We start from the raw sequence: 22,740 nt of genomic DNA, 5'->3' as shown, positions 1-22,740 counted from the left end.
CCGTCTGTCTCTCTCTCTCTCTGTCACACGCACACACACCCTCCCACTATCCTAGAACATTACCCAAAGGTCAGTGAGGTACATTTCTATTATCAGCCTTGTCCTTTCAACTAAGCCATTCCGCTATAAGCTGTTCCAATATGAATTGGACACATTTCTTACAGAACCTGAACTTCTCTTTACCTTGATCCGTGAATATTCCAAGATGCTTGTCTGTAAAAGAGTTGTGACAAATGTTTGTCATTTGACCACTGTTTTGTAATGAACCCTAGGGGGAACCTGGTCCAGCTGGTTCCAAAGGAGAGAGTGGCAACAAGGGTGAGCCCGTAAGTAGTTCTATAATTACAATTTGATGGGTTTGTTACTTTTTCAATCCTAAAAGTAATACTTCTGCTTTTTTAAAAAAGTTGTTATTTTTTCTCTGGGTGGATTTGACATAAAAATGATTTTTTTTTCTACTCCCTTCTCTTTTGCTTTTTCCATGAAACAGGGCTCTGCTGGTCCTCAAGGTCCTCCTGGTCCCAGTGGTGAAGAAGGAAAGAGAGGCCCCAATGGTGAAGCTGGATCCGCTGGCCCCTCTGGGCCTCCTGGGCTGAGAGTAGGTTCCAGATGCTCTTGACACCCAGGCACACCAACCAGAGGGATAGAACACCCTTTCATTGGAAATTGGTCAGAATGACTGAGGGAGCATCTGCTCTCCATCTGCTTTTCTAGATCAGTGACTCAGTCTGGTCTGGGAATAGGATTGACCTACTGTTGTAGAATGTCTCCTGCACACATCCCTCTGGGGTTCGGGTGAAATTTTTTGGCTTGGCCTGTGTTGGTCTCTCTCCCTTAAGGGCATCACGGTTTCTCGCATGCATGCCATATTTCTGTGAACACTGCCCTGTTGGATTCTAGGATTTTCCCTGACTCTTGCTATTTCATGTACTCTCTCACAGGGAAGTCCTGGTTCTCGTGGTCTCCCTGGAGCTGATGGCAGAGCCGGTGTTATGGTAAGCTGTCCATTCCTCACTCCCAGGGAGAGAATTCGGTGGGTGTGTCCCCTGCCTAAGCACCCTCCTCTCCCCCTTCTGTTGAACAGGGCCCTCCTGGCCCCCGCGGTGCTACTGGCCCTGCTGGTGTCCGAGGCCCCAATGGAGATGCTGGTCGCCCTGGAGAGCCCGGCCTCATGGGACCCCGAGTAAGTTTCAGAAAGATTCTGAGTGAGTCACACCTGGCACCGTTTCCTTTTTTAAAGGGATGATTAATATCAGAAGACGACAATAAAAAAATCATCAAACGTAAATCTGCTAGTAGATTTGCTGATGGTTGCCTTTTTAATGTAACTTTATCAACACTCAGAGATACTTTTACGAATTTGGTTAGTTCGTAAATTTCTTATTTACTGCTTGATACAATGGCCAGGAGGTTTTGGAAAAATAGATTGATTTTAATATATCCAAATTAGGTTGGTTCTCCCATCAGCATGAATCTTGTATCTCAATTTGTGAGTTTTATATAAGGTGTTCATGAAACGTATTAGGACCATACATTATCAGTGTATTAGATTCATAAGTGAAATCATTTTTCCAGCAATCACAAAATGCTGTAATGTATTCAGCATCACACTAGCCACAGAGAAATGACCTTTAGATTCGTAGACACTCTAATCCATAGCAATAGAGTGATTTTTTTGCCTCCATTATCTCTTATGGATGAATATCATCTGTAATTGTCCCATAAACAAGTAATAAACACACCAAATATAGCAATAAAAAATCCACTTTGAAAATTGCTGACTAAAAGTATTTGTTTTTCTGTTATGAGGTAAATAACATGATACATTTTGCCCCTATAGTATGGTGCTTAACACTTTCTTGAGATATCTGTAAATGAATCACTTGCACTAAAATCCAATAAAAGGAAAGGCATAAAAGATAGAAAGAAGAAAGATTTCAGAGCTCTTTCCATACCTCCCAGTGATTTACCCTAGGCAACAAACAAGAAGTCAGGGGGAAAATGCTTTTGTGAGATTTTAATGAATTGGAGCCTTGAGTATGTGCGTTAAAGTGCCAACATGAAAGCATCCTCATTTATTTTATAGGGTTTTCCTGGTGCCCCTGGAAATGTTGGCCCAGCTGGCAAAGAAGGTCCCATGGTAAGAACTGCTCATTTTCCATTATATTTTCAAGGACACTTATTGCACCCTTATCAAGTCTATTCTGTGGCTTCTTTATACATGAACACACAGAAAATAAATATCAGCCACATACATCATCTGGGAATGCAAAGTAATAGATTGTAATTATGGAGTCCAAATGAACGCAGGACTGAAAGGAGAGAAGGAAAGAGAAAAACATGGCAGGGAAAATTGAAGAGGGTGACAGGGGTACGGGAAGGGAGGGGAAAGCAGGAATTGTGTACATATGAGATTGACTTGGCCGTGTGTGTACTGACATCCTATTTAGAAAAGGAAAATAGATTCATAATTTATTGACACTTTATACCAGGAAGCTGTTTGCATTCAGAAAATGATTCTGTTTCATCCCATGGCAGCATCACAAGTTTGAGGTTGTGAGGCCCTGTTGATGCCGAATGAACTTTAAATAAACTCTGCTTTCAGGGCCTCCCTGGCATTGATGGCCGGCCTGGACCAATTGGCCCAGCTGGAGCAAGAGGAGAGCCTGGCAACATCGGATTCCCTGGCCCCAAAGGCCCCACTGTAAGAACGCCACACTCTCTTCTCCCTCGGCACTTCTTTGCCACATTTCACCAAAACTGTCTTTTCTCTCCTGCCCTCAGTCCGCTCTACCTCAAGGGGGCCAGGGGGAGGTCCCTTTCAACACAAGAAAACAACAAGCCACTTACCACATTAATAATTGATCTCCAATATGTCACTGCACCCCTGATGGAAACCTATCTCCTGAGTCTATGCCTCTGCAAACATAGGTGGACCTTATTGTACTTGGACTTGCAAGAAGATGGATCACACCCCAGCTAACAGAATTCAAAGACTAGGAACCTTAGAAAACAATCAAGCAAGAAATTAACATTTCAAAATTTTCATGGTTAATTTGACATTAAATGTGTACTTTTTTAATGTTTGTTATAGGGTGATCCAGGCAAAAATGGCGATAAAGGTCATGCTGGTCTTGCCGGTGCTCGGGTAGGTGCCAACTTCTGCCTGTAGCTGCCCACATAGTACCCGCTTAGGAAACACACAGCCTTTGAGGCCACCTGATATAATTCTGGCATTTTCTTTTCAAAATGGCATCCCCAAGGATCCTTTTACCATCAAAAAATGTCTTTTTTTTTTTTTTTAATTTTTTTTTTTTCAACGTTTTTTATTTATTTTTGGGACAGAGAGAGACAGAGCATGAACGGGGAAGGGGCAGAGAGAGAGGGAGACACAGAATCGGAAACAGGCTCCAGGCTCCGAGCCATCAACCCAGAGCCTGACGCGGGGCTCGAACTCACGGACCGCGAGATCGTGACCTGGTTGAAGTCGGACGCTTAACCGACTGCGCCACCCAGGCGCCCCTTTTTTAACTGCACTTACAAAGCAGTGAGCTGTAACGAATCAGAATGTATACTAGGTCAAAAATATTTATGGATGCATTTGATTTTTATTTATTTTATGGTTAAAGAGCTATGCATATGCTAGTAGCATTCTCTGGCCTTCATAAATTGCCCTCCATCCGTGGACTTCCCACAAGCCATTTCAAAAGTTAGTACTTGGGCAGGGGACCCACAATGAGTCATTCTAAGATGATAAGCTTTGAGGAAGTAATGCGTGAGGCTTTGAGGCTTCTTAAACTGTCTCACTGGTAATTCTGAGCCTCTCTGTGAAACTTTCTAGGGTGCTCCAGGTCCTGACGGAAACAATGGTGCTCAGGGACCCCCTGGACCACAAGTGAGTATTTCTTCCATTCTTGTTCTTTGCTGCCCTGCAACAAATCCAGTCCTGCAAAATGACCATCTCATTTTTCCAGTCCAAGAGTTCTATAGGTAGACAGCAGTGGTGGCATACACCTCTATTCATGCTATCTTGCCTATCACTTTCAGGGTGTCCAAGGTGGAAAAGGTGAACAGGGTCCCGCTGGTCCTCCAGGCTTCCAGGTAAGTCAATTAAAACATACAGAATACTGCCTCTGGTCAGACTATCCAGCTACAAATCACCATAGCACTCCCCCCACCACACAGAACCTGATTTCAGAACTGTAAAGTTAAATGAAAATTTACTTTTTCAAGGCAAACTTTTGTGTAATGCTGTAATAACACGCAATAGTTGGTGATCATGTCGCTATCAGTATCCAGAAAAACCCAATTATTAGCATCCTGTGAATGTAGCCCTAAGATTGAGATTTGTGGCTTGTTTGTTTGTTGTTTCCTAGGGTCTCCCTGGCCCTGCAGGTACAGCTGGTGAAGTTGGCAAACCAGGAGAAAGGGTGAGTGAAACAAGTGCTAGTAGACTTACCTGAAGTTGGGACTTTTCCCCCTTGTAATGCCCTCCTGCAGTGCAATTACAATAGGCAAAAAGAACCTTCTTATTTCACATGTTAATGATAGTGTTCTGCCTACCTGGGTACTTTGGAGAGAATAAACCAACTTACTCATTTTTGTTGGAATAATGAATCCTTCGTTTTAAAGACTGAATGAAACACTGCATTATGGAAGTAAAATGTACCAATGAACATTCCATTTAATAGCCTTACTTTTTGTATTGTTCATGGTAACGTTAACATGCAAATTATTTCCTTTCCCATAGCAAAAAAGTAAATGCGCTGATTTTCCATCAAACTAGACCCTGAAAAATTGCGTTTAATATTTTTCTTGGCATTCAGACATGACACTGCTAGCCACAATCAGGGCATGAATTCTGAGTCATTTTCTCTGGTAATTGTGATGAATGTGCCTCAATTCAGTTACATTCTGTGGCCTGGTCTCCTTTGTCAACAGTGGGGCACATTAAGGAGACAGCTGGTCAGTAATAAAGGAGATACACTTGGGTATACAATTAACTAGGTAATGTGCAGAATATGATCATTTCTATTAAGAAAGCAGTCTGTTATATAACTAAAAATAAGCAATGTCTGATACTGTTCATCATTATTTATCATATCAAATGAGATAGTCTGTTTTGTCATTTTTTTAAAAAGCAATAAACTAAGTAATGGAAAGCTTAAATTTGTCGGTACCAGCTTCTAGCATAGAAGTATCTTTGATATCAGTGGAATTCTCACTTTTTGTACCTGTCCGTATACAACAAATTTCTCTTATTCCTAATAGCCCTGTACTTGTACACTCAGGGAGGTAGAGCCTTCGTGGCTTTATGCCGCTATGTTGAAATTACCTAAATATAATCATAAGTGGATTTCAAGAACATACGTACATTTCATGATTTATTTATTATCATGTTTTGCCTAGGGTCTCCCTGGTGAATTTGGTCTCCCTGGTCCTGCTGGCCCAAGAGTAAGTGTTATTTAATTAACTTTCATAAACTTCTGGTGATGTGTTTGTAAAACAAGTAGTGCTTTCTTTTGAAAGCTATTGATGACCTTGCAATAGGTTCTGAGACTCTTCTGTAGTTACACATAATCTGTAGAGAATGTTTGATCTGTAAATTAAATCAAAAATTTAAATTTAATTATTCGTATTTCTTAGCCAAAAACCACAGTTATAAAAAACATAAATGAGCTAATATATGTATTATATTCAGTAACTTATATATACAAGTATGATATATTTATAACAAACAAGAAAAAGTAATGTCTTACTAAGATTTGAAGTCAGTTTTTGCAATGCATGTTGATGCTCAAACTCTAATGCCAAAATCATGAATCTGCTCTTATAAAAAAAATAAATAGATTTGGTTTGTCTGTAGTCACTGGAAAAACTGGAATGATCACTTTGCCCCACAAGTATCCTATTATATGGTCAGTTACCAAATTTAGTATCATAAAACCATAGTTATAAAAAAGGTCTTTGAAACAGGTGCAATGTGGACTGTGTACATGTTAAATATTCTGGGCCATGGAATACCACCATGTCATGGTGATACTTACATACAATTGAGAGATATTTAGAAAGGTAGGTAGACACATGCACACACACACACATATATACATATACATCCTGTTAATATTATAATAGTTACATCACTATTGCATAAGATTATAAAAAGGGAGCATAGACATGACAATATCTCATCTTATTTACACCTAGCATTGCTCTTCATTTAAAATGGCACAGTCTTTCCCAATGAATACCATGCATAACTGATGTCTGTTTTTATCTGTGGACCTATTACAAAAAAAAAAAAAAAAAAAAGAATGACTTCCAAAGGTTGAATGCTGTACTCTAGAAGAAAAACATTCCGCGGTTACAGCCACAAAACACTAAAGCTGAATGAGACTTTAGAGATTATCTCATCCCATTCGTTCATTTTACTACCAGAGAAATTAGGGAAAAATAACTATAATTTGTTAATGGACCAGGATTCAAAAGCTAAAAATCTATGAACTCTGATGTGAAAAATGGTATCTCTGAAAGTGCTGAAGAGTGCAACACTTATATCTGTCTTTTCTTTTCTTTTCTTTTTTCTTTTCTTTTTCTTTTAACAGGGGGAGCGTGGGCCCCCTGGTGAAAGTGGTGCTGCTGGTCCTTCTGGTCCTATTGGAAGCCGAGGTCCTTCTGGACCCCCTGGGCCTGATGGAAACAAGGTAAAATTTTGCATCCCATATTGCTGCTTGGGCCCACTATATTCTAGAGTAGCTAGATCATTCACAATAGTAAATGAATTGTTTTTCAGAGTTTTTATTTCCAATTCTGTGTTGATTTCCATCACAGTAAATGACAATCTGATTCTAGCAGACCTGAATTATTCCAAAAGAAGGGAAATCCCAGTGTTCTACATACATAAATGAATTAGTATGGGTTTACTCTTGTTTCACCAAACTGTTTATACTTTGGGTTGTTTGGGTTTTTTGTTTTTTTGGTTTTTTTTTTTAGTTTATTTTTATTGTGAGAGAGAGAGTGCGCATGCAAACTGGAGAGAGAGAATCCTAAGCAGGCTCCATGCTGTCAGTGCAGAGCCTGATGTGGGGCTTGATCTCACGAACCATGAGATCATGACCTGAGCTGAAATCAAGAGTCAGATACTTACCCGACTGAGCCACCCAGGCACCCCTATACTTTGATTTTAATCTAGAAACATCATATAATTTTGGACAGTATTTTTAGAGAACAAAGTTTCACCTTCTTACCATGCTACTTCAGAGAGTAAAATTTCAAAAGGTAGTCTAAATTTTAATAACAGAAGAGGTAAAAATTAAGTGGCCAATATATTCATCCCCAAAACATAAGCCTGGCAACTTGTATTTCAAAACAGAATCTGTGGTTTAGATTTTAAAATAGGTAGAATTACACACTTCTGAAAAACAGATGAACCACAATAAAGAAAAGCAACTCATATTACTCCTGATTTCTACCTTTAAGGGGAAAAAAATGTAAGGATTAGCTGCAAAAAGCTATTTTGGTATGTGGAAGGATATTGGAAAAAATAAAAAGGAAAGAGGGAGAGAGGAAACAAGAAAGAAAATATGGTTTGGTGAGGTAGTACTTCCAAAGACTTTTATCTTAGAAGTTAGTCGATAGGTTTTAAGTATGTGGAATTGTAGGGTTTTTATATAAAGTGGAAGCTATAGTTCCTGCTCTTAAGGAGATTAAAATGTAAACATCTCCCCCGTTGATGAGGTTTCTTTACCTATTTCCTGTGTGGGCTAAGAGACTTATCCTTGAAAAATGTTTGTGGGCAAACATTTTTCACTCTCTGCATCCTATTGTCCTGCCCTCTTCTTCTCCACGCCTGCCTGCCTGAAGAGGACTAGGAGCGGGTTATAGAAAAATCACAGCCACCCACTCCCACTTCTCTTCTCTTTAGCCACGGTGTCATTAATAGCATCTCTCTCTGTTAGATTCTCCCTCCTTTCAACAGCCCTCCTTTGTGTCTCTAAACTGGCAAGAATGCTATCTATTAAATGTTTAAATTGGAATCCTTCAAGAGTTCGAGTCTTCATTTTCTTCTTTTGCCACTGAAATAATTGATTTCACATGTGTTTGATTCAAGGGTGAACCTGGTGTGCTTGGTGCTCCAGGCACTGCTGGTCCATCTGGTCCCAGTGGACTCCCAGGAGAGAGGGGTGCTGCTGGCATACCTGGAGGCAAGGGAGAAAAGGTACCCTCTCAGTGTTGGACCCTAAGACATGTTGTTGATGAACTCTAGCAAAGAAGGCTGCACAGGGTTGCCCAGTTTTTTACAATTCTTGGTAGGTGGTCTGGTAGCATTTTGATATCTATCAATACGCATTTCCCTCTGCCACCTAGCACCTACGCATTTCTAAACTCACTAATCTGGCAAAATTCCTTGCTACCATGGAATTTCACGCAAACAGATGGTGTTGAGTAATACATGAGGCTCATTTTAATGCCACTAACAATAATGCCTCATCCTGCCCTAATTAATGGGAAGAAGCTATATTGAACAGCTGTCAACCGTGCTGCTGCATTAGTTATGCCATAAGAGTGATCAGACACTGAAGCCCATTGTGATGTTGCCTTATAATTCTGTCCACATGAATTTGTACCTTGCTTGATTATGCTTCAGGAGGGTGTATGGAAATTAGAAAAGAATATTTAACAATAATCTGGAGAGGGCCTTGAATTATTTTTTCCTTCATTTTTTTTTCCTCATTCAACATTCTATAGAATAGTAGGGAATCAAGACATTACTAAAAATGTAAGCAACGGAAGGTATAAACACTTCAGATTAATTTTGCTTCAAAAATGTGGTTGGAAAACGAAAAGCTACTCTTGCTTTATACTTTCAGGGTGAAACTGGTCTCAGAGGTGAAATTGGTAACCCAGGCAGAGATGGTGCCCGTGTGAGTAGAATTTTGTTTGTTTGTGTGTACTTAGATTGGTATTTTGTTTTATTTTATTTTTACATTTCACTCGATTTGAGGTGGGCAGTTTTCCAAAATAGAACTGACAAAAGGATCCAGGTTTAGTGAAAGACTATTCCTTTCCTTCCTGGATCTCTGAATAGTAATATCATTTTACATGTCCCAAAAGAAAGATTCAACAGAACTTATCCCTTTGAAAATCAAAACCTGAATTTCTTAACTTCCTTAGTGTTAACTATACGAAGTACAAACTATAAACCAAAAGCTCTAGGTTAAATAGAATTTCAAGTGACCGTTCAAATTATTATAGGGCTTTAGAAAAACAAAACAAAACAAAACGATAACTCTTACATTTTAAAAAGCCAAAACCTCTAACAAGGTCCCATTTATTCAAATGTATGTCCTAAGAATTTATCACCTGAAGAGCAGTCCCAACGATTACCTGTTACTGCCCTGGTGATGCCAAAGATAATCCCGTAAAGGTATAATAACCCTACCAGAGCATTGGCAACATGGTTCTTCCAGGCCATCAGCTACCTCGGTCCTTCGTCTCACCTCCCTCAGAGCTGATAACTCACTCTGGCACATTGATAATAGTCCTTTCTCTGAGTCACACAGTCCTAGTGGTCTCAAACAAGGCTACTCATTTGCTGCTCTCTAGGGAATTTGACAAGAGCAGAGAGTTCAGATCTCCCCAATTCGTAACTTGCCCTTGACTGACACATTTCTATAACCTTTATCACTGGGGGTACTTTCCTCCTGAGAGCCGCTTCTAATAGTTTTGATAATTAGAAATGAAATACATCAAAAGCCTTCTTGATGTCCATCCAGAGTGTGCGGTGAAAGTGTTCAGTCACTGTATAAGCACAGCAAGGGGGAATGGCAAGGGTCACTTTTGAAACTGGGGGTGTTATTTAATAAGACTCATTTCCTTTTGGTATTAGGGTGCTCCTGGTGCTGTAGGTGCCCCTGGTCCTGCTGGAGCCACTGGTGACCGGGTAAGCACACATTTTCACGGAGTTGCAACTCTCTGAGCCAACAGCAGTATCTAAAATTTCCTGCCTGCCCCAGCCCCAGGGAGCCCCAGCAATTCATTTTTATGACTTGGTATAAAGCCTACTTATTTAAAAACCTATCTGTTGTGATGGGGCAGCAGGAAACAAATGCTGTGTGTTTAAAGTTCTCTTTCCCTTCGTATAGATGTGCTAGCTATCTGATCTATACTTTAATCCCTATCATTTGTTTTAAAGACTTTCCCTGTTGCCCATTAACAATATCCTAATGCACTGAGCCTTCTCAAAGCCTTCAATTGTAAAAAATCAATAAAATACATAGTGTGCCCATTTCACATCGAACAGTCTACTTAAAATAGACCTTATTTATTGTATTGCACAGATTGCAGCAAATAGATCAGCTCAGTGTCCATCTAAAAATTAAAATGTCCTCCTCCTAGTATTGTGGGCACTGATTTATAGTGTTTTTGCAAGTGTATGACCAATACCACTTCAACCCCCAAAATGAATACAACAGTAAGCACAGTAAGAATCCATTTTATTTTACTGTCTGAGATGAGCATTAGTTTTCTCTTCTGATGTGACTGCAAACCCTGACAAGAGCCCACTGTCTACTGCTGTTCCCTCCCCCCACCTCCTCTTTGAGCACATTAACAAGCTCATCTTTGGTTCCATTAAAGGGTGAAGCCGGTCCTGCCGGTCCCGCTGGTCCTGCTGGTCCTCGTGGTAGCCCTGTAAGTAGAAACCTGGGTCATTTTGGACACTCATAGCCTTTAGACATGAACGAATCTAATACTGCTATGACATTCTTCAATCCCTTCTCCCACCTAGGGTGAACGTGGTGAAGTTGGTCCCGCTGGCCCCAACGGATTTGCTGGTCCTGCTGTGAGTATCACATAATGATGGTTAACCCCAAAACATCCCAAACTGGCAAGTAGAGTGAGCTGGAATGCCTGAACTCCAACTATTCCTTTCTAACAGGGTGCTGCTGGTCAACCTGGTGCTAAAGGAGAGAGAGGAACCAAAGGGCCCAAGGGTGAAAATGGCCCCGTTGGTCCCACGGGCCCTGTTGGATCTGCTGGCCCATCTGTAAGTTGAATTCATTGGTGGTCAACACAGCCTGTTTAGTTACCCTTGAAATCTTATCATTCAACCTATATCAATCAAGTGCCTACTGTAACTACACCAGGAATGTAAGAGTTAGCATTTGCATACTGCTTTATAATTTATAGAAATTTCATAAATATTGTCTCATCTTACTTCTTTGGTAACCCAATGAGGGTGGTAACACTGAAAAAAGGACATTTATCTTATGACACAGATTACCATTTTTGATTTCGAGATTTGCTTCTAATAGATATAGGAATGATACTTTTTTTTTTTTTTTTTTTTTTTTTTAGGAATGATACCTTTGAAGAAAAAAGCAACATGTATAAGAACTCTTTTGTGATTTGACCCCATCTTTTTTTGTCAATTTCCATTTAGGGTCCAAATGGTCCCCCTGGTCCTGCTGGCAGTCGTGGTGATGGTGGCCCTCCTGTGAGTATTTATAATGGAGGACATTTCTTTCTTTAGAATCTATGAAAATCTTGAAACTTTGGAGATTTTTGGTTAATTTTGGACTATAATAAGGAGACTCTTGAAATTCAAGTTAACTGTATCTGAAGATATTCTGGTGTTGAAGTGATAGTCAGGCCAAGGGATATTAACTTAATCCCAACTGGAGCTCAGTGTAGTGTATGTTGCTACCCCTCACCTGAGGCAATAACCAAAGTTAATGCCAGGTTGTTGAATTGTGAAATGGGTAAAAAGATTTCTCTTTATCCTTTTGCCGATGCCCCCCTTCTCCTGCCTGACCATGCCCTTTCTCTTGGCACCCAGTGCTGTTACGCAGATTCCTTAAACACCCAGACCTCCCAAGGAATGAACTGCACTGACTCCTTCCTGCTCTTGCTGGACAGCAATTAATACTCATGGTCTTTTGTTGTACCTTCCTGTGTAAACAAAATTACTTATCCAGTGTCCATTTCTTTTGCACCCAGCCAAGTGGTTAAGACATTTATTAACGTATGCACGTGTAATAATAGCATGGTGTCTTCTTGTTCTTAAAACCATCAGGTTACATACCCACATTTCAAAAAGGACCATCAGAGCCTTAATGCAAAATATGGGTGTTGCAATTGGGGCACGCTGGTCGGAAAGCTGTGTAGAGATGGAAGGTCTTTGGGGTTCTTGTTTTTTTTTAAATTTTTTTTTTTTACCGTTTTTATTTATTTTTGAGACAGAGAGAGACAGAGCATGAACGGGGGAGGGGCAGAGAGAGAGGGAGACACAGAATCGGAAGCAGGCTCCAGGCTCTGAGCCATCAGCCCAGAGGCTGACACGGGGCTCGAACTCACGGACCACGAGATCGTGACCTGAGCTGAAGTTGGACGCTTAACCGACTAAGCCACCCAGGCACCCCCTTTTTTCTTTTTCTTTTAATTTTTTTGGGGGGTTCTTGTTAAATAATACCCTATATGAGGTTGCCACCACCTACTCCTTGGTCCATCTGTGGTCACGTGTATTGAGGAGTTGTCAGAGGAGAAGTTTCCATCTTACCCACATCCCTAGAGCTGCCATTGATTGTGGAATTTTAATGTGCTTGGTTCTTAGGGTGCTACTGGTTTCCCTGGTGCTGCTGGACGGACTGGTCCTCCTGGACCCTCTGTAAGTAAATCACTTCAAAATGTGTCATTTAGCCAAACAACCTTGCCTCTAATAGGAAATTGGTAAGAAACTCTCTAGAAACACGCTACTAATATTTTGCTATTACTTTCCTGTTCTGAAATCAGTTTTCCTGAACCATTAAGACAAAATCATCACAAATTATATTATAATATCGGCTTAAGAGGCTTTTATTCATGTGAACACAAGTCCCTTTTTAGGGGCACGGTCTCTTCGTTAAAAATAAAAAAAAACAGAACAGTTTTAGTCACATATCAGATATTTCTATATCTAATTACCCTTTATGGCCAACATTCTGCCTCCGTTGTTAAGGTATAATTGTTCCAGAATTTAAAGGTGGTTTGGCCTCTAATTTAATTCTGATTCAGACTCTCCTGTCAGGACTCAAGAGAATTTAATTAATTACCAAGGATTAAGTCTTCCGGTTAAGGTTTCAGGGAAAAAAATCACAAAGATGTTGATTTCTTGGAATCCTTTTACAGGTTCATAACAGAAAAATCTTCATTCCCTGTAGGCATTTAATTAAACCTAGTTGAGAGCATATGTGATTCCTCAATTATGAACAAAATTCCAGTATTGTCTTTTTTCAAAAAGAAATGAGCAGAGTCCTCCAAAACCCAAAGTCCCATTCATTGACGACTAACTCTTCTAACTCTACATAGTTCTGATTCCAATATGCCAGGATCCTGGTAGCACAGCATTGCTTTTCCTCGCTGACATTTGCCATAGCCTCTGCTTCAGTTATTCATTTTGCCATAACCTCCGGAGAAAGGATGGGAGCTGCTTCTCTCCATAAGAAAGACTATTACAAACCCTAAACATGTCCCCCAAATGGTCAGGGTATCATCCTGTTGCTTCACACTGTTTGTATCTTAATATCTGGAACCTCAGCTGCTCTCTCCCAGGTCTGTGATGATTAACTGAGGATAAATGACCTTGCCATTTGCTCACAGGGTATCACTGGCCCTCCTGGTCCCCCTGGTGCTGCTGGTAAAGAAGGACTTCGTGGGCCTCGGGGTGACCAAGGTCCAGTTGGCCGAGCAGGGGAAACAGGTGCATCTGGTCCCCCTGGCTTTGCTGGTGAGAAGGGTCCCTCTGGAGAGCCTGGAACTGCTGTAAGTGATTTCAAGCTTCTCTTTCTTAATACCTTGTGTTGAATTAAAATAAAGCCTTACACAGATCTTCAAGTGGCATATATTTGTTGATGGGTGTTGCAGGCTTTCAAGTAGAGCTCAATTTGAGCCAGGAAATCTGTCCAACAGATACTGAGGTGTCATAGCTTCAGCAGTTGCTCAGAAGGCATGAGATGGGGATGACAATAAATGAGGGAACTCACTCTTTTATCAAAATGGCACCTTACTGGTACTGGGAACTGAACAGAATCCCATTGCCATGGTCATCCTATTGTAAATTTATCAAATCTCAGCAAGCTACCAATTCCTTAAACATGCGTTGTTCAGTATCGTTGTTACTCTGAAATGTGTCTTTCTTAGACCTGGTTCAGTTAGAGGCCGAGGTCAAAATTTGCATCTTGGCATAGATTCCATAAAAACTCTATTTCACTACCCCAGATGGCTTCATTAATCACAACCACATATTCTTTAATGTCGTTCCATTGGTGTCAGGGAGGAACTGGGTACAAAGAAATATACTTGCCAACATGAAACTCATCACTAGAGAAAAGATAGCCAAGGATACATCCTACTAATGGAAGGTCACTAGCTTTTTTCTAAACTGAGGATAGCACATTCTCACAATCCTCAAGCCAACCCATATTGTCACTGAGGGGCTTATTAGTAGTGGTATTTTTCCTCTTGTTCAGGGACCCCCTGGAACCCCTGGTCCTCAAGGTCTTCTTGGTGCTCCTGGTATTCTGGGTCTCCCAGGCTCTAGAGGTGAACGTGGTCTACCAGGTGTTTCTGGATCTGTGGTAAGTGTTTGACACCATTCTTATTCTCATTAACATAATAAAAGATTTAAAAAGCTGCCACTTCAGATGTGACAGATTGATCACTGAATAACTCCACTTAAGATTTTTTATTCATGGCATTTTCTTTATACAGATCACATGTCACTTATCTAAGAAGCTTTAATACCACCTTACTTAGACACACGCTATAAAGATACAGCTTAATATTATGCAGAATGATTTTTGTTCTTTTTACATGCTTAAGAACTATATAAGCTCTAATTGCATTTACTCCTCTGCAGTGTGAAATGCTGGCATCATTTATCCTGTTGGAAGAATGAAGCTCTGGAAGTTCTGAATCATTCCATTAAATCCTATACATGACAGCAGCTAGGGCTCAGCTCACCTCCATAAACTCTCTCAACTTTATGAATTCATTTCATTTGGGATATCGGACGTGACTAGGCTCACCTGTACAGAACAGCATTCCAAAATTCAATAAAGCTGACCATCTGAGTGTGTAGGATGAGGGCAAGGATAACACTGATGACACTTCTTACCATTTTGTGACCCATTCAGTCTCACTGTACCTTCTCCTTGCAAACTGGAATCTCCTCGCCGGGGTTGTTTAGGAAGGGTGAGGTTTGCTCTCAATCCAATAAGAAGAATGTTGTTTTGTGTTCTCTGCCTCTAGGGTGAACCTGGACCTCTCGGCATCGCTGGTCCACCTGGGGCTCGTGGTCCCTCTGGTGCTGTGGGCGCCCCTGGAGTCAATGGTGCTCCTGGCGAAGCTGGTCGGGATGTGAGTATGACGCTTGGTTTGTCATACTAGACTACATACTAACTACATAAACATAGCTAGAAAACCTAGCTGTGTTTCATTATGTGCAACATCATATCCTGAGCTGAGTTCCTCTTGTTCCAAGTTTTGGAACAAGATGGTCTGTTTCTCCATTAAATCAACATGTACTGACCACTCCTGGTATTGAAAATACGAAAAATTACTTGGACTGGGGGATGGATGGGTCTTTGAAGAGCATGCTTCAAAGTTGGCCAAAATATCCAAAACACCTCTAAAAGAAACTAGGTTGGCAAGTTCTCGCTCCTGTCTTTTAACAGTCTGAAAGCGGGTTCACTAGTGGGCACTGGGAGTGATGAAGACGGAGGAGCTGAACTATAGGGGCTGGTGGGTTAAAGAGCCTCACTAAGTGCCTTCATTGGTGTGGTGTCTTTACAGGGCAACCCTGGGAATGATGGTCCCCCAGGCCGCGACGGTCAACCTGGACACAAGGTCAGTATACCTCTCTGTCTTTCTCCAATTGAAAAGTGACCAAAACACAGGACAGTTTGATGCTAAACTTCACTTTGCCTTTGGTAGGGAGAACGCGGTTACCCTGGCAACATTGGTCCAGTTGGCGCTGTGGGCGCACCTGGTCCTCATGGCCCCGTGGGTCCCACTGGAAAACATGGAAACCGTGGTGAACCTGTAAGTTTGTAAATACCAGTCCCTTTGTGCTGCCATCTTTGTAGGCTTCCCTTGTGACCTCCCCACACTTGGGAACTATGGGGGCTTGGGGAGGAGAGTTTTGGGCTTGGCTGATCAGTTATGTTTTTCTTTTTCAACTCACAGGGTCCTGCTGGTGTTGTTGGTCCCGTTGGTGCTGTTGGTCCAAGAGGTCCTACTGTATGTACATGGTGATGATTTCTTTACAAATTAACATTTAAGGAGCCTCAGTCCAGACTGTCTGCGAAGAAAATAAATAATATACAGGCTAGACTTCATATTTTTTTAAAAATGTAGTCCATGTTGAGAATTGCTACAAATAGCTTCTAAGTCTCTTCTATTTCAAATCCCTTCTGCTTGTTTTAAATAATCACAAAAATCTAGCCACTTCACAGGAAGCTCAACTAAAGCAGATTAAGGGAATAGATAACACCCCCATGGCTTTTAAACCTTTGCACATCCTGAGTTGCTTTGTAAACAGATTAAGCAATATTTGTGGGCACGGGAGTCTCATTTTCTAAAGAAGTAAATGTCCTATCTGCCCTTCTTTTTTCTATACAGGGCCCACAAGGTATTCGAGGTGATAAAGGAGAGCCTGGTGACAAGGGGCCTAGAGGTCTTCCTGGCTTAAAGGGACACAATGGACTGCAAGGTCTTCCTGGTCTTGCTGTAAGTAAAATGTGGACATCATGCATGTATACGGATCTTAAAAGATCTTCCTCAAATTTTCACTGCCGTTGTTCTAAAATGTCCTACATCATATTCATTTCCCATTCTCTGGCTCACTCCATCTCGCAGAGATTAATGCCATTTCATCCCAACACAAAAAGGTGAGGGTTAAGGGAAATTGAAATATACATATATTAAAATCTCTTGGCAACAATGTCCTTCAACCCCACTTAAAATAAATATAATTAGAGGAATGACTAACATTGCACTGCTGAAATAGCTTGTAGAAAAAAATATAATTGAATATAATAGACATAATGGGAGAAAAGAGCCCCATTTTACATTTTCAATTTTCTCAATCCAGAGTCCATTGAAACTAAAGTTTTCCATTCAATTTAAAAAAACCTATTTGTCGACACGTGTTCTGAAAGTGTGATTTTCCTGTTCTCTCTTTAAAGGGCCAACATGGCGATCAAGGTGCTCCTGGCTCTGTGGGTCCTGCTGGTCCTAGGGTAAGTCAATCTAAGAGACATTTATCTCTGAAATGGAGTTTATGTCAGGCACTGAGCCCAGGCCTCTGCTTCCTTGTGGGGTTTTTACTGACTCACTCAGACCCTGCATCCTTCTTCCCTAGGGCCCTGCTGGTCCTTCTGGCCCTATGGGCAAAGACGGTCGCACTGGACATCCTGGTTCAGTCGGACCTGCTGGCGTTCGTGGCTCTCAGGGTAGCCAAGGTCCTGCTGTAAGTATCGTTTTGGGAAATAATAAAGAGCATCACAGACCTAAGGAATATCTTCTTCAGACTAAACCAAGATGGTTACGACAACACATTAAAGTTGTCCCCCACTGCCACATGTTAGTTCTAAAATGTGTAAAAAATTATCTGTATGTGATACGTTGTTTAGGTCCATCCCTGCAAGTATGTCTGAGATCAAGTTGTTTATTTACATGGACTTAGTTCTTTTTTACTTATTAGAACATGCTTGTGTGTGATGCTCGACTGAAAATCTGCTGTCACTGATGTCTCTCACTGTGACCAAATACAAAACCTCCTTTTTCTCACATTCACCTTTGCAGGGCCCCCCTGGTCCCCCTGGCCCTCCTGGACCTCCTGGCCCAAGTGGTGGTGGTTATGATTTTGGTTACGAAGGGGACTTCTACAGGGCTGACCAGCCTCGCTCACCACCTTCTCTCAGACCCAAGGATTATGAAGTTGATGCTACTCTGAAATCTCTCAACAACCAGATTGAGACCCTTCTTACTCCTGAAGGCTCTAGGAAGAACCCAGCTCGCACATGCCGTGACTTGAGACTTAGCCACCCCGAGTGGAGCAGTGGTAGGTCAAGATATCCAAGCCAGAATGGCCCTTCTCATAAGCTGGGCTTTGCAAAGTCAGTTCCCACTGACATTTAGAGTGAAAAGGTTTTGGGTAAAAATTGCATTATATAGAATCATGCCTAATTAGAAGCATTTTCTTCTTCACCAGCATCCAGTTTCAGGCTTCTCTTAATGTGTATTTTTGCATTTTTCATATACTCTGATTTGATGTTTCACGGAGGAGAGGAGAGAAGGAACTGTCTAATCTGGAAAGTAGTCATCCTCTTCCTATTAAATGTAGGGTAGACAATGTTACTTATAAGAATCAAAATCTTGGTCTAGTAATTATTAGAACCTATAGTCTACTCAATAAGAAGTTTTATGAGCTGGGTCTTGTCTTTTTTAAAGGTTACTACTGGATTGACCCTAACCAAGGATGCACTATGGATGCTATCAAAGTATACTGTGATTTCTCTACTGGCGAAACCTGTATCCGGGCTCAACCTGAAAACATCCTAGCCAAGAACTGGTACAGAAATTCCAAGGTCAAGAAGCACGTGTGGTTAGGAGAAACTATCAATGGTGGTACCCAGGTGAGGAATCCTTACAAACATTCCTTCTCCTACTAAATAATATTATTAAGATTGTTTGCTTTTTAATGATCTGCATTTTAGTCGTTTACCCAAATGGGATTGTTAAAAGAACGTGCTCTTTTCTTGGGTTCCAGTTCTATCCTGGAATTGTACATTAAAGATGGATTGACTGAACGTACCCACACAATTCAAAGTTATTCTGCAAATTTGGCTCAACTGATAATCCCTGGAGAAACTGACTAATGACATTTAGTGTGAGGAAGTACTGGCCAGCATATGCATCCCTGTACCCATGAATGTATATTTTCAGAACATGTGCTTTTCTGAATTTTTAATCAAATCTTTTCACCAACTTTATTGCATGCCTCCTGGTGGGGATTACAGAAAAAGAAAGAGGTCTGAATCTCTGTCTCCTTGTTCTCTTATTCTAAAGAAGATACATACCCATTAAAAATACCTTATCTAGAACAGGTACCTTTTTGAGATGATCTTGCCTCAGCCTGGTAGTTCCTATGTCCCTTCTAAGTAACTAATATTTCAAAGACCAGTGAATTGAGTTTCCTGGAAAAGTACCTTTTTCCCAAGGTCAGCTCTGAGTCCATTATTCCTCCCTATACCAGACATTTTTTTTTGACTCTTAGTACCTGAGGCCATCTCCACTTAACTAGAATTTCTATCTTATTTTCTGTAGTTTGAGTATAATGTTGAAGGAGTAACCACCAAGGAAATGGCTACTCAACTTGCCTTCATGCGCCTGCTGGCCAACCATGCCTCTCAAAACATCACCTACCACTGCAAGAACAGCATTGCATACATGGATGAGGAGACTGGCAACCTGAAAAAGGCTGTCATTCTGCAAGGCTCCAACGATGTTGAACTTGTTGCCGAGGGCAACAGCAGGTTCACTTACACTGTTCTTGTAGACGGCTGCTCTGTAAGTAATAGTGAAATGTGGGGATACGCTTATTTGGGGAGTGTATTTTGGAGGTGGGGAGATGGGGTTTTAACTTAGACCGTAAATGAATGAATAAGACCATAAACGGATGAATAAGAGACCTAACTTACTAAATCTATTTTCATAACTGTATTTATTTAAATTAAATTCCGAGTGTTCTTATCAGACCTTGCCTTCTGAAATTCTCTGCAATGCTAAAATATATACAGTGTCCATGCACTAGCTGTTTTCCTTTAAACATGAGTTTGTTAAATTATGATGTCTGCCCACAATTTAAAATTACTTGAGGTTAAAAGGTCCCAAGCTGGGGCGCCTGGGTGGCGCAGTCGGTTAAGCGTCCGACTTCAGCCAGGTCACGATCTCGCGGTCCGTGAGTTCGAGCCCCGCGTCAGGCTCTGGGCTGATGGCTCGGAGCCTGGAGCCTGTTTCCGATTCTGTGTCTCCCTCTCTCTCTGCCCCTCCCCCGTTCATGCTCTGTCTCTCTCTGTCCCAAAAATAAATTAAAAACGTTGAAAAAAAAATTAAAAAAAAAAAAAATAAAAGGTCCCAAGCTGTCACTTATGGCTATATGTATTTTATTTTACTTATTAGTATGACGTGCATGCGATTTTTCTCTACAATATGCTAGACATTGCAGAAAAATTAAAATTTACTCGCAGCAGCCTGCATACCCACCTGGCTCTCCCTTACCCACACACGCACACCCCAAAAAACGATAATGTAGCAGTAAGCCACGTGGAATACGTATTGAAATTTTCTTTTAAAAAATTAGACTGGTAAGAAACTGCTCTCCCTAAAGACGCCCCTGATATTTCTGTTGCAAAGAGAACATGTTGACCTTGGGAAAACTTCTTCGGAATGAACAAGCCCAAAAGTGGTTCTTAAATATCTAAGGTTCTGACGATACTAGATGTAGAAATAGTGCTGCTTTTCATATATGTACTTTTTTCCCTCTTTTAAACAGAAAAAGACAAATGAATGGAAAAAGACAATCATTGAATACAAAACAAATAAGCCATCCCGCCTGCCTATCCTTGATATTGCACCTTTGGACATCGGTGGTGCTGACCAAGAAATCAGGGTGGACGTTGGCCCAGTCTGTTTCAAATAAATGAACTCAACCTAAATTAAAAAGAAAACAAAAGAAGTCCGAAAAAAACTTTCTCTCTTTGCCATTTCTTTTTCTTCTTTTTTAACTGAGAGCTGAGTCCTTCCATTTCATTTCCCCTGCACATCTGTTTGCTTAAATTGTGGGCAAAAGAGAAGGAGAAGGATTGATCAGAGCATAGTGCAATACGATTTCATTCATTCCCTCCCTTCCCCCCAAAGATTTGGAATTTTTTTCAACACTCTTACACCTGTTGTGGAAAATGTCTACCTTTGTAAGAAAACCAAAATAAAAATTGAAAAATAAAATAAAAACCATGAACAATTTGCACCACTTGTGGCTTTTGAATATCTTCCACAGAGGGAAGTTTAAAACCCAGACTTCCAAAGGTTTAAAACTACCTCAAGACACTTTCCTATGAGTGTGATCCACACCATTAGGTGCTGACCTAGACGGAGATGAGCTGAGGTACTTGTTTTGTTTTGTTCCAAATACAAAGGTGCTACCAGTATTTCAGATACTTGAAGACTGTTGATGGTGCTAGAGGACTCTGAGAAGAAAGACTCCTCTGTAATGGGTTGCCGTGTGTGTTCTTTCTTCATGTGATTTAGCATCAGTAGTTTACATCTTCTTCCCAAATAAAAGTATGCAGATTGCTTGCCCAACCTCGTCCTCTTCTTTAAATTCAGCATTTGTTCTTTGCCAGTCTCATTTTCATCCTCTCCCATGGTACCAAAAAGAAGCCTTGTTTCTCGGACAAGCAGAAAGATTAAATTGTACCTATTTTGTATATGTGAGATGTTTAAATAAATTGTGAAAAAAATGAAATAAAGCATGTTTGGTTTTCCAAAAGAAAATGCTGAGTAGAATTCCTTGCTTCGATGCTCTTTGCAATATAAGTATGGATTATAGCATCTCTACCAGCCGTTAGACTGTTTCTCATTAGATAGAAACTATGCAAAAAGGGCAGTGTGGTATAATAGAAAGAGCAGAGAACAAGGACCCAGGAGATCTGAGCCCCAATTCTGACTCTGCTTCTTGCGGTCAAGGGACCTTGAGCGTTTCACCTTTCTGCCCCTCAACTTCCATATCTAATACGGGGAAGTTTCCTTCTCTGAACTATAAACACTTGCCCTGCTCAAAATACATAATGCTTAAACAAATGGTATTGTAGACCTAAGTTTAAGCAGAGATCCACAGAACCTTCTGGTTTGTTGTCTATTAAGTACTTTGAAGCAGTGGCTGAAAGTTGGTCTATGCACAATTAATACTATTAACTAAAACAGTTTCAAATATTCAGTAAAAATGCCATACACTTAAATCTGATGCAACTGAGTACAATGCGTGTGAGGAGGTAATGTGTGTGCTGTCAATCAGCACAGACAGTTGTGGATAATAGTACCATGAACACCTACCTGCCAAATCAAGTTCATTTTCCTCCCCTGCACCTTTCAATGACATCTTTAATACACTTAAACAGAGTGATGTGTCAAGTAAAATGTTAAGATTCATTTAGAGCTTATTTCCTGTTGCAGAACATAATTGGGATTGTAATATTTGCCTCCTGAAATAAGTCATCTCAAGATTCAATTAGTTTTAAAAGCAAAAGACGGAACATGATGAAAATCTAACATCAAGTCTAAAAAGTTAGCATAGTCTATTACCCAAACGGTAACTTCCAATTATGGTCCTTCCCGCCACCTGAATCTGAACACAGGGATGCTTATTAGAATGCAGATTCCCAGTCCTCAGCCACCAAATTAAGATTTAGTAGGGAATCAGTATTCCTAAGAACGCTGCAAAATTCTGAGGTACATCCATCAGGAAGCCACTGTACCCAGTGATTTCCACAACCGTCTGTGGCTCTAACATTTTGTATCCGGCAAGAATGAACCAATATAGCTGACCAAATGATACAAAGAAAACCAAACCCCTGTATATCAGAATATGAGTACTCCTTACAAATTAGTAATTAAAATGGCCAGGGCAAGCTTACATGA

The 22,740-nt window shown here is 40.7% G+C and overlaps 1 protein-coding gene and 1 long non-coding RNA gene across 2 annotated transcripts in view; one reads left to right on the top strand and one right to left on the bottom strand.

Moving 5' to 3' along the window:
- Nucleotides 1-21,070, top strand: part of COL1A2 (collagen type I alpha 2 chain) — a 36,147-nt gene extending 15,077 nt beyond the window's left edge. The window contains exons 20-52 of the mRNA XM_058725072.1: nucleotides 273-326; nucleotides 491-598; nucleotides 942-995; nucleotides 1,085-1,183; nucleotides 2,087-2,140; nucleotides 2,606-2,704; nucleotides 3,095-3,148; nucleotides 3,842-3,895; nucleotides 4,048-4,101; nucleotides 4,377-4,430; nucleotides 5,410-5,454; nucleotides 6,606-6,704; nucleotides 8,111-8,218; nucleotides 8,871-8,924; nucleotides 9,890-9,943; nucleotides 10,639-10,692; nucleotides 10,790-10,843; nucleotides 10,940-11,047; nucleotides 11,444-11,497; nucleotides 12,614-12,667; nucleotides 13,639-13,800; nucleotides 14,508-14,615; nucleotides 15,289-15,396; nucleotides 15,832-15,885; nucleotides 15,973-16,080; nucleotides 16,225-16,278; nucleotides 16,660-16,767; nucleotides 17,226-17,279; nucleotides 17,402-17,509; nucleotides 17,845-18,103; nucleotides 18,493-18,677; nucleotides 19,369-19,611; nucleotides 20,597-21,070. Of these exons, the coding sequence (XP_058581055.1) occupies nucleotides 273-326; nucleotides 491-598; nucleotides 942-995; nucleotides 1,085-1,183; nucleotides 2,087-2,140; nucleotides 2,606-2,704; nucleotides 3,095-3,148; nucleotides 3,842-3,895; nucleotides 4,048-4,101; nucleotides 4,377-4,430; nucleotides 5,410-5,454; nucleotides 6,606-6,704; nucleotides 8,111-8,218; nucleotides 8,871-8,924; nucleotides 9,890-9,943; nucleotides 10,639-10,692; nucleotides 10,790-10,843; nucleotides 10,940-11,047; nucleotides 11,444-11,497; nucleotides 12,614-12,667; nucleotides 13,639-13,800; nucleotides 14,508-14,615; nucleotides 15,289-15,396; nucleotides 15,832-15,885; nucleotides 15,973-16,080; nucleotides 16,225-16,278; nucleotides 16,660-16,767; nucleotides 17,226-17,279; nucleotides 17,402-17,509; nucleotides 17,845-18,103; nucleotides 18,493-18,677; nucleotides 19,369-19,611; nucleotides 20,597-20,743 (3,066 nt within the window). The 3' untranslated portion in view covers nucleotides 20,744-21,070. The remainder of the gene's footprint in view (nucleotides 1-272; nucleotides 327-490; nucleotides 599-941; nucleotides 996-1,084; nucleotides 1,184-2,086; nucleotides 2,141-2,605; nucleotides 2,705-3,094; nucleotides 3,149-3,841; nucleotides 3,896-4,047; nucleotides 4,102-4,376; nucleotides 4,431-5,409; nucleotides 5,455-6,605; nucleotides 6,705-8,110; nucleotides 8,219-8,870; nucleotides 8,925-9,889; nucleotides 9,944-10,638; nucleotides 10,693-10,789; nucleotides 10,844-10,939; nucleotides 11,048-11,443; nucleotides 11,498-12,613; nucleotides 12,668-13,638; nucleotides 13,801-14,507; nucleotides 14,616-15,288; nucleotides 15,397-15,831; nucleotides 15,886-15,972; nucleotides 16,081-16,224; nucleotides 16,279-16,659; nucleotides 16,768-17,225; nucleotides 17,280-17,401; nucleotides 17,510-17,844; nucleotides 18,104-18,492; nucleotides 18,678-19,368; nucleotides 19,612-20,596) is intronic.
- LOC131509386 (uncharacterized) overlaps nucleotides 16,135-22,740 on the bottom strand; it is a 62,669-nt gene continuing 56,063 nt past the window's right edge. The window contains exon 3 of the long non-coding RNA XR_009260463.1: nucleotides 16,135-16,339. This is a non-coding gene — a long non-coding RNA (uncharacterized LOC131509386). The remainder of the gene's footprint in view (nucleotides 16,340-22,740) is intronic.

This window comes from Neofelis nebulosa, chromosome 4, assembly GCF_028018385.1.
Source record: "Neofelis nebulosa isolate mNeoNeb1 chromosome 4, mNeoNeb1.pri, whole genome shotgun sequence".
Classification (NCBI taxonomy): Eukaryota; Metazoa; Chordata; class Mammalia; order Carnivora; family Felidae; genus Neofelis; species Neofelis nebulosa.
Note: the sequence above shows the minus strand (reverse complement) of the source record. Positions and strands in the feature narration are given on the sequence as shown.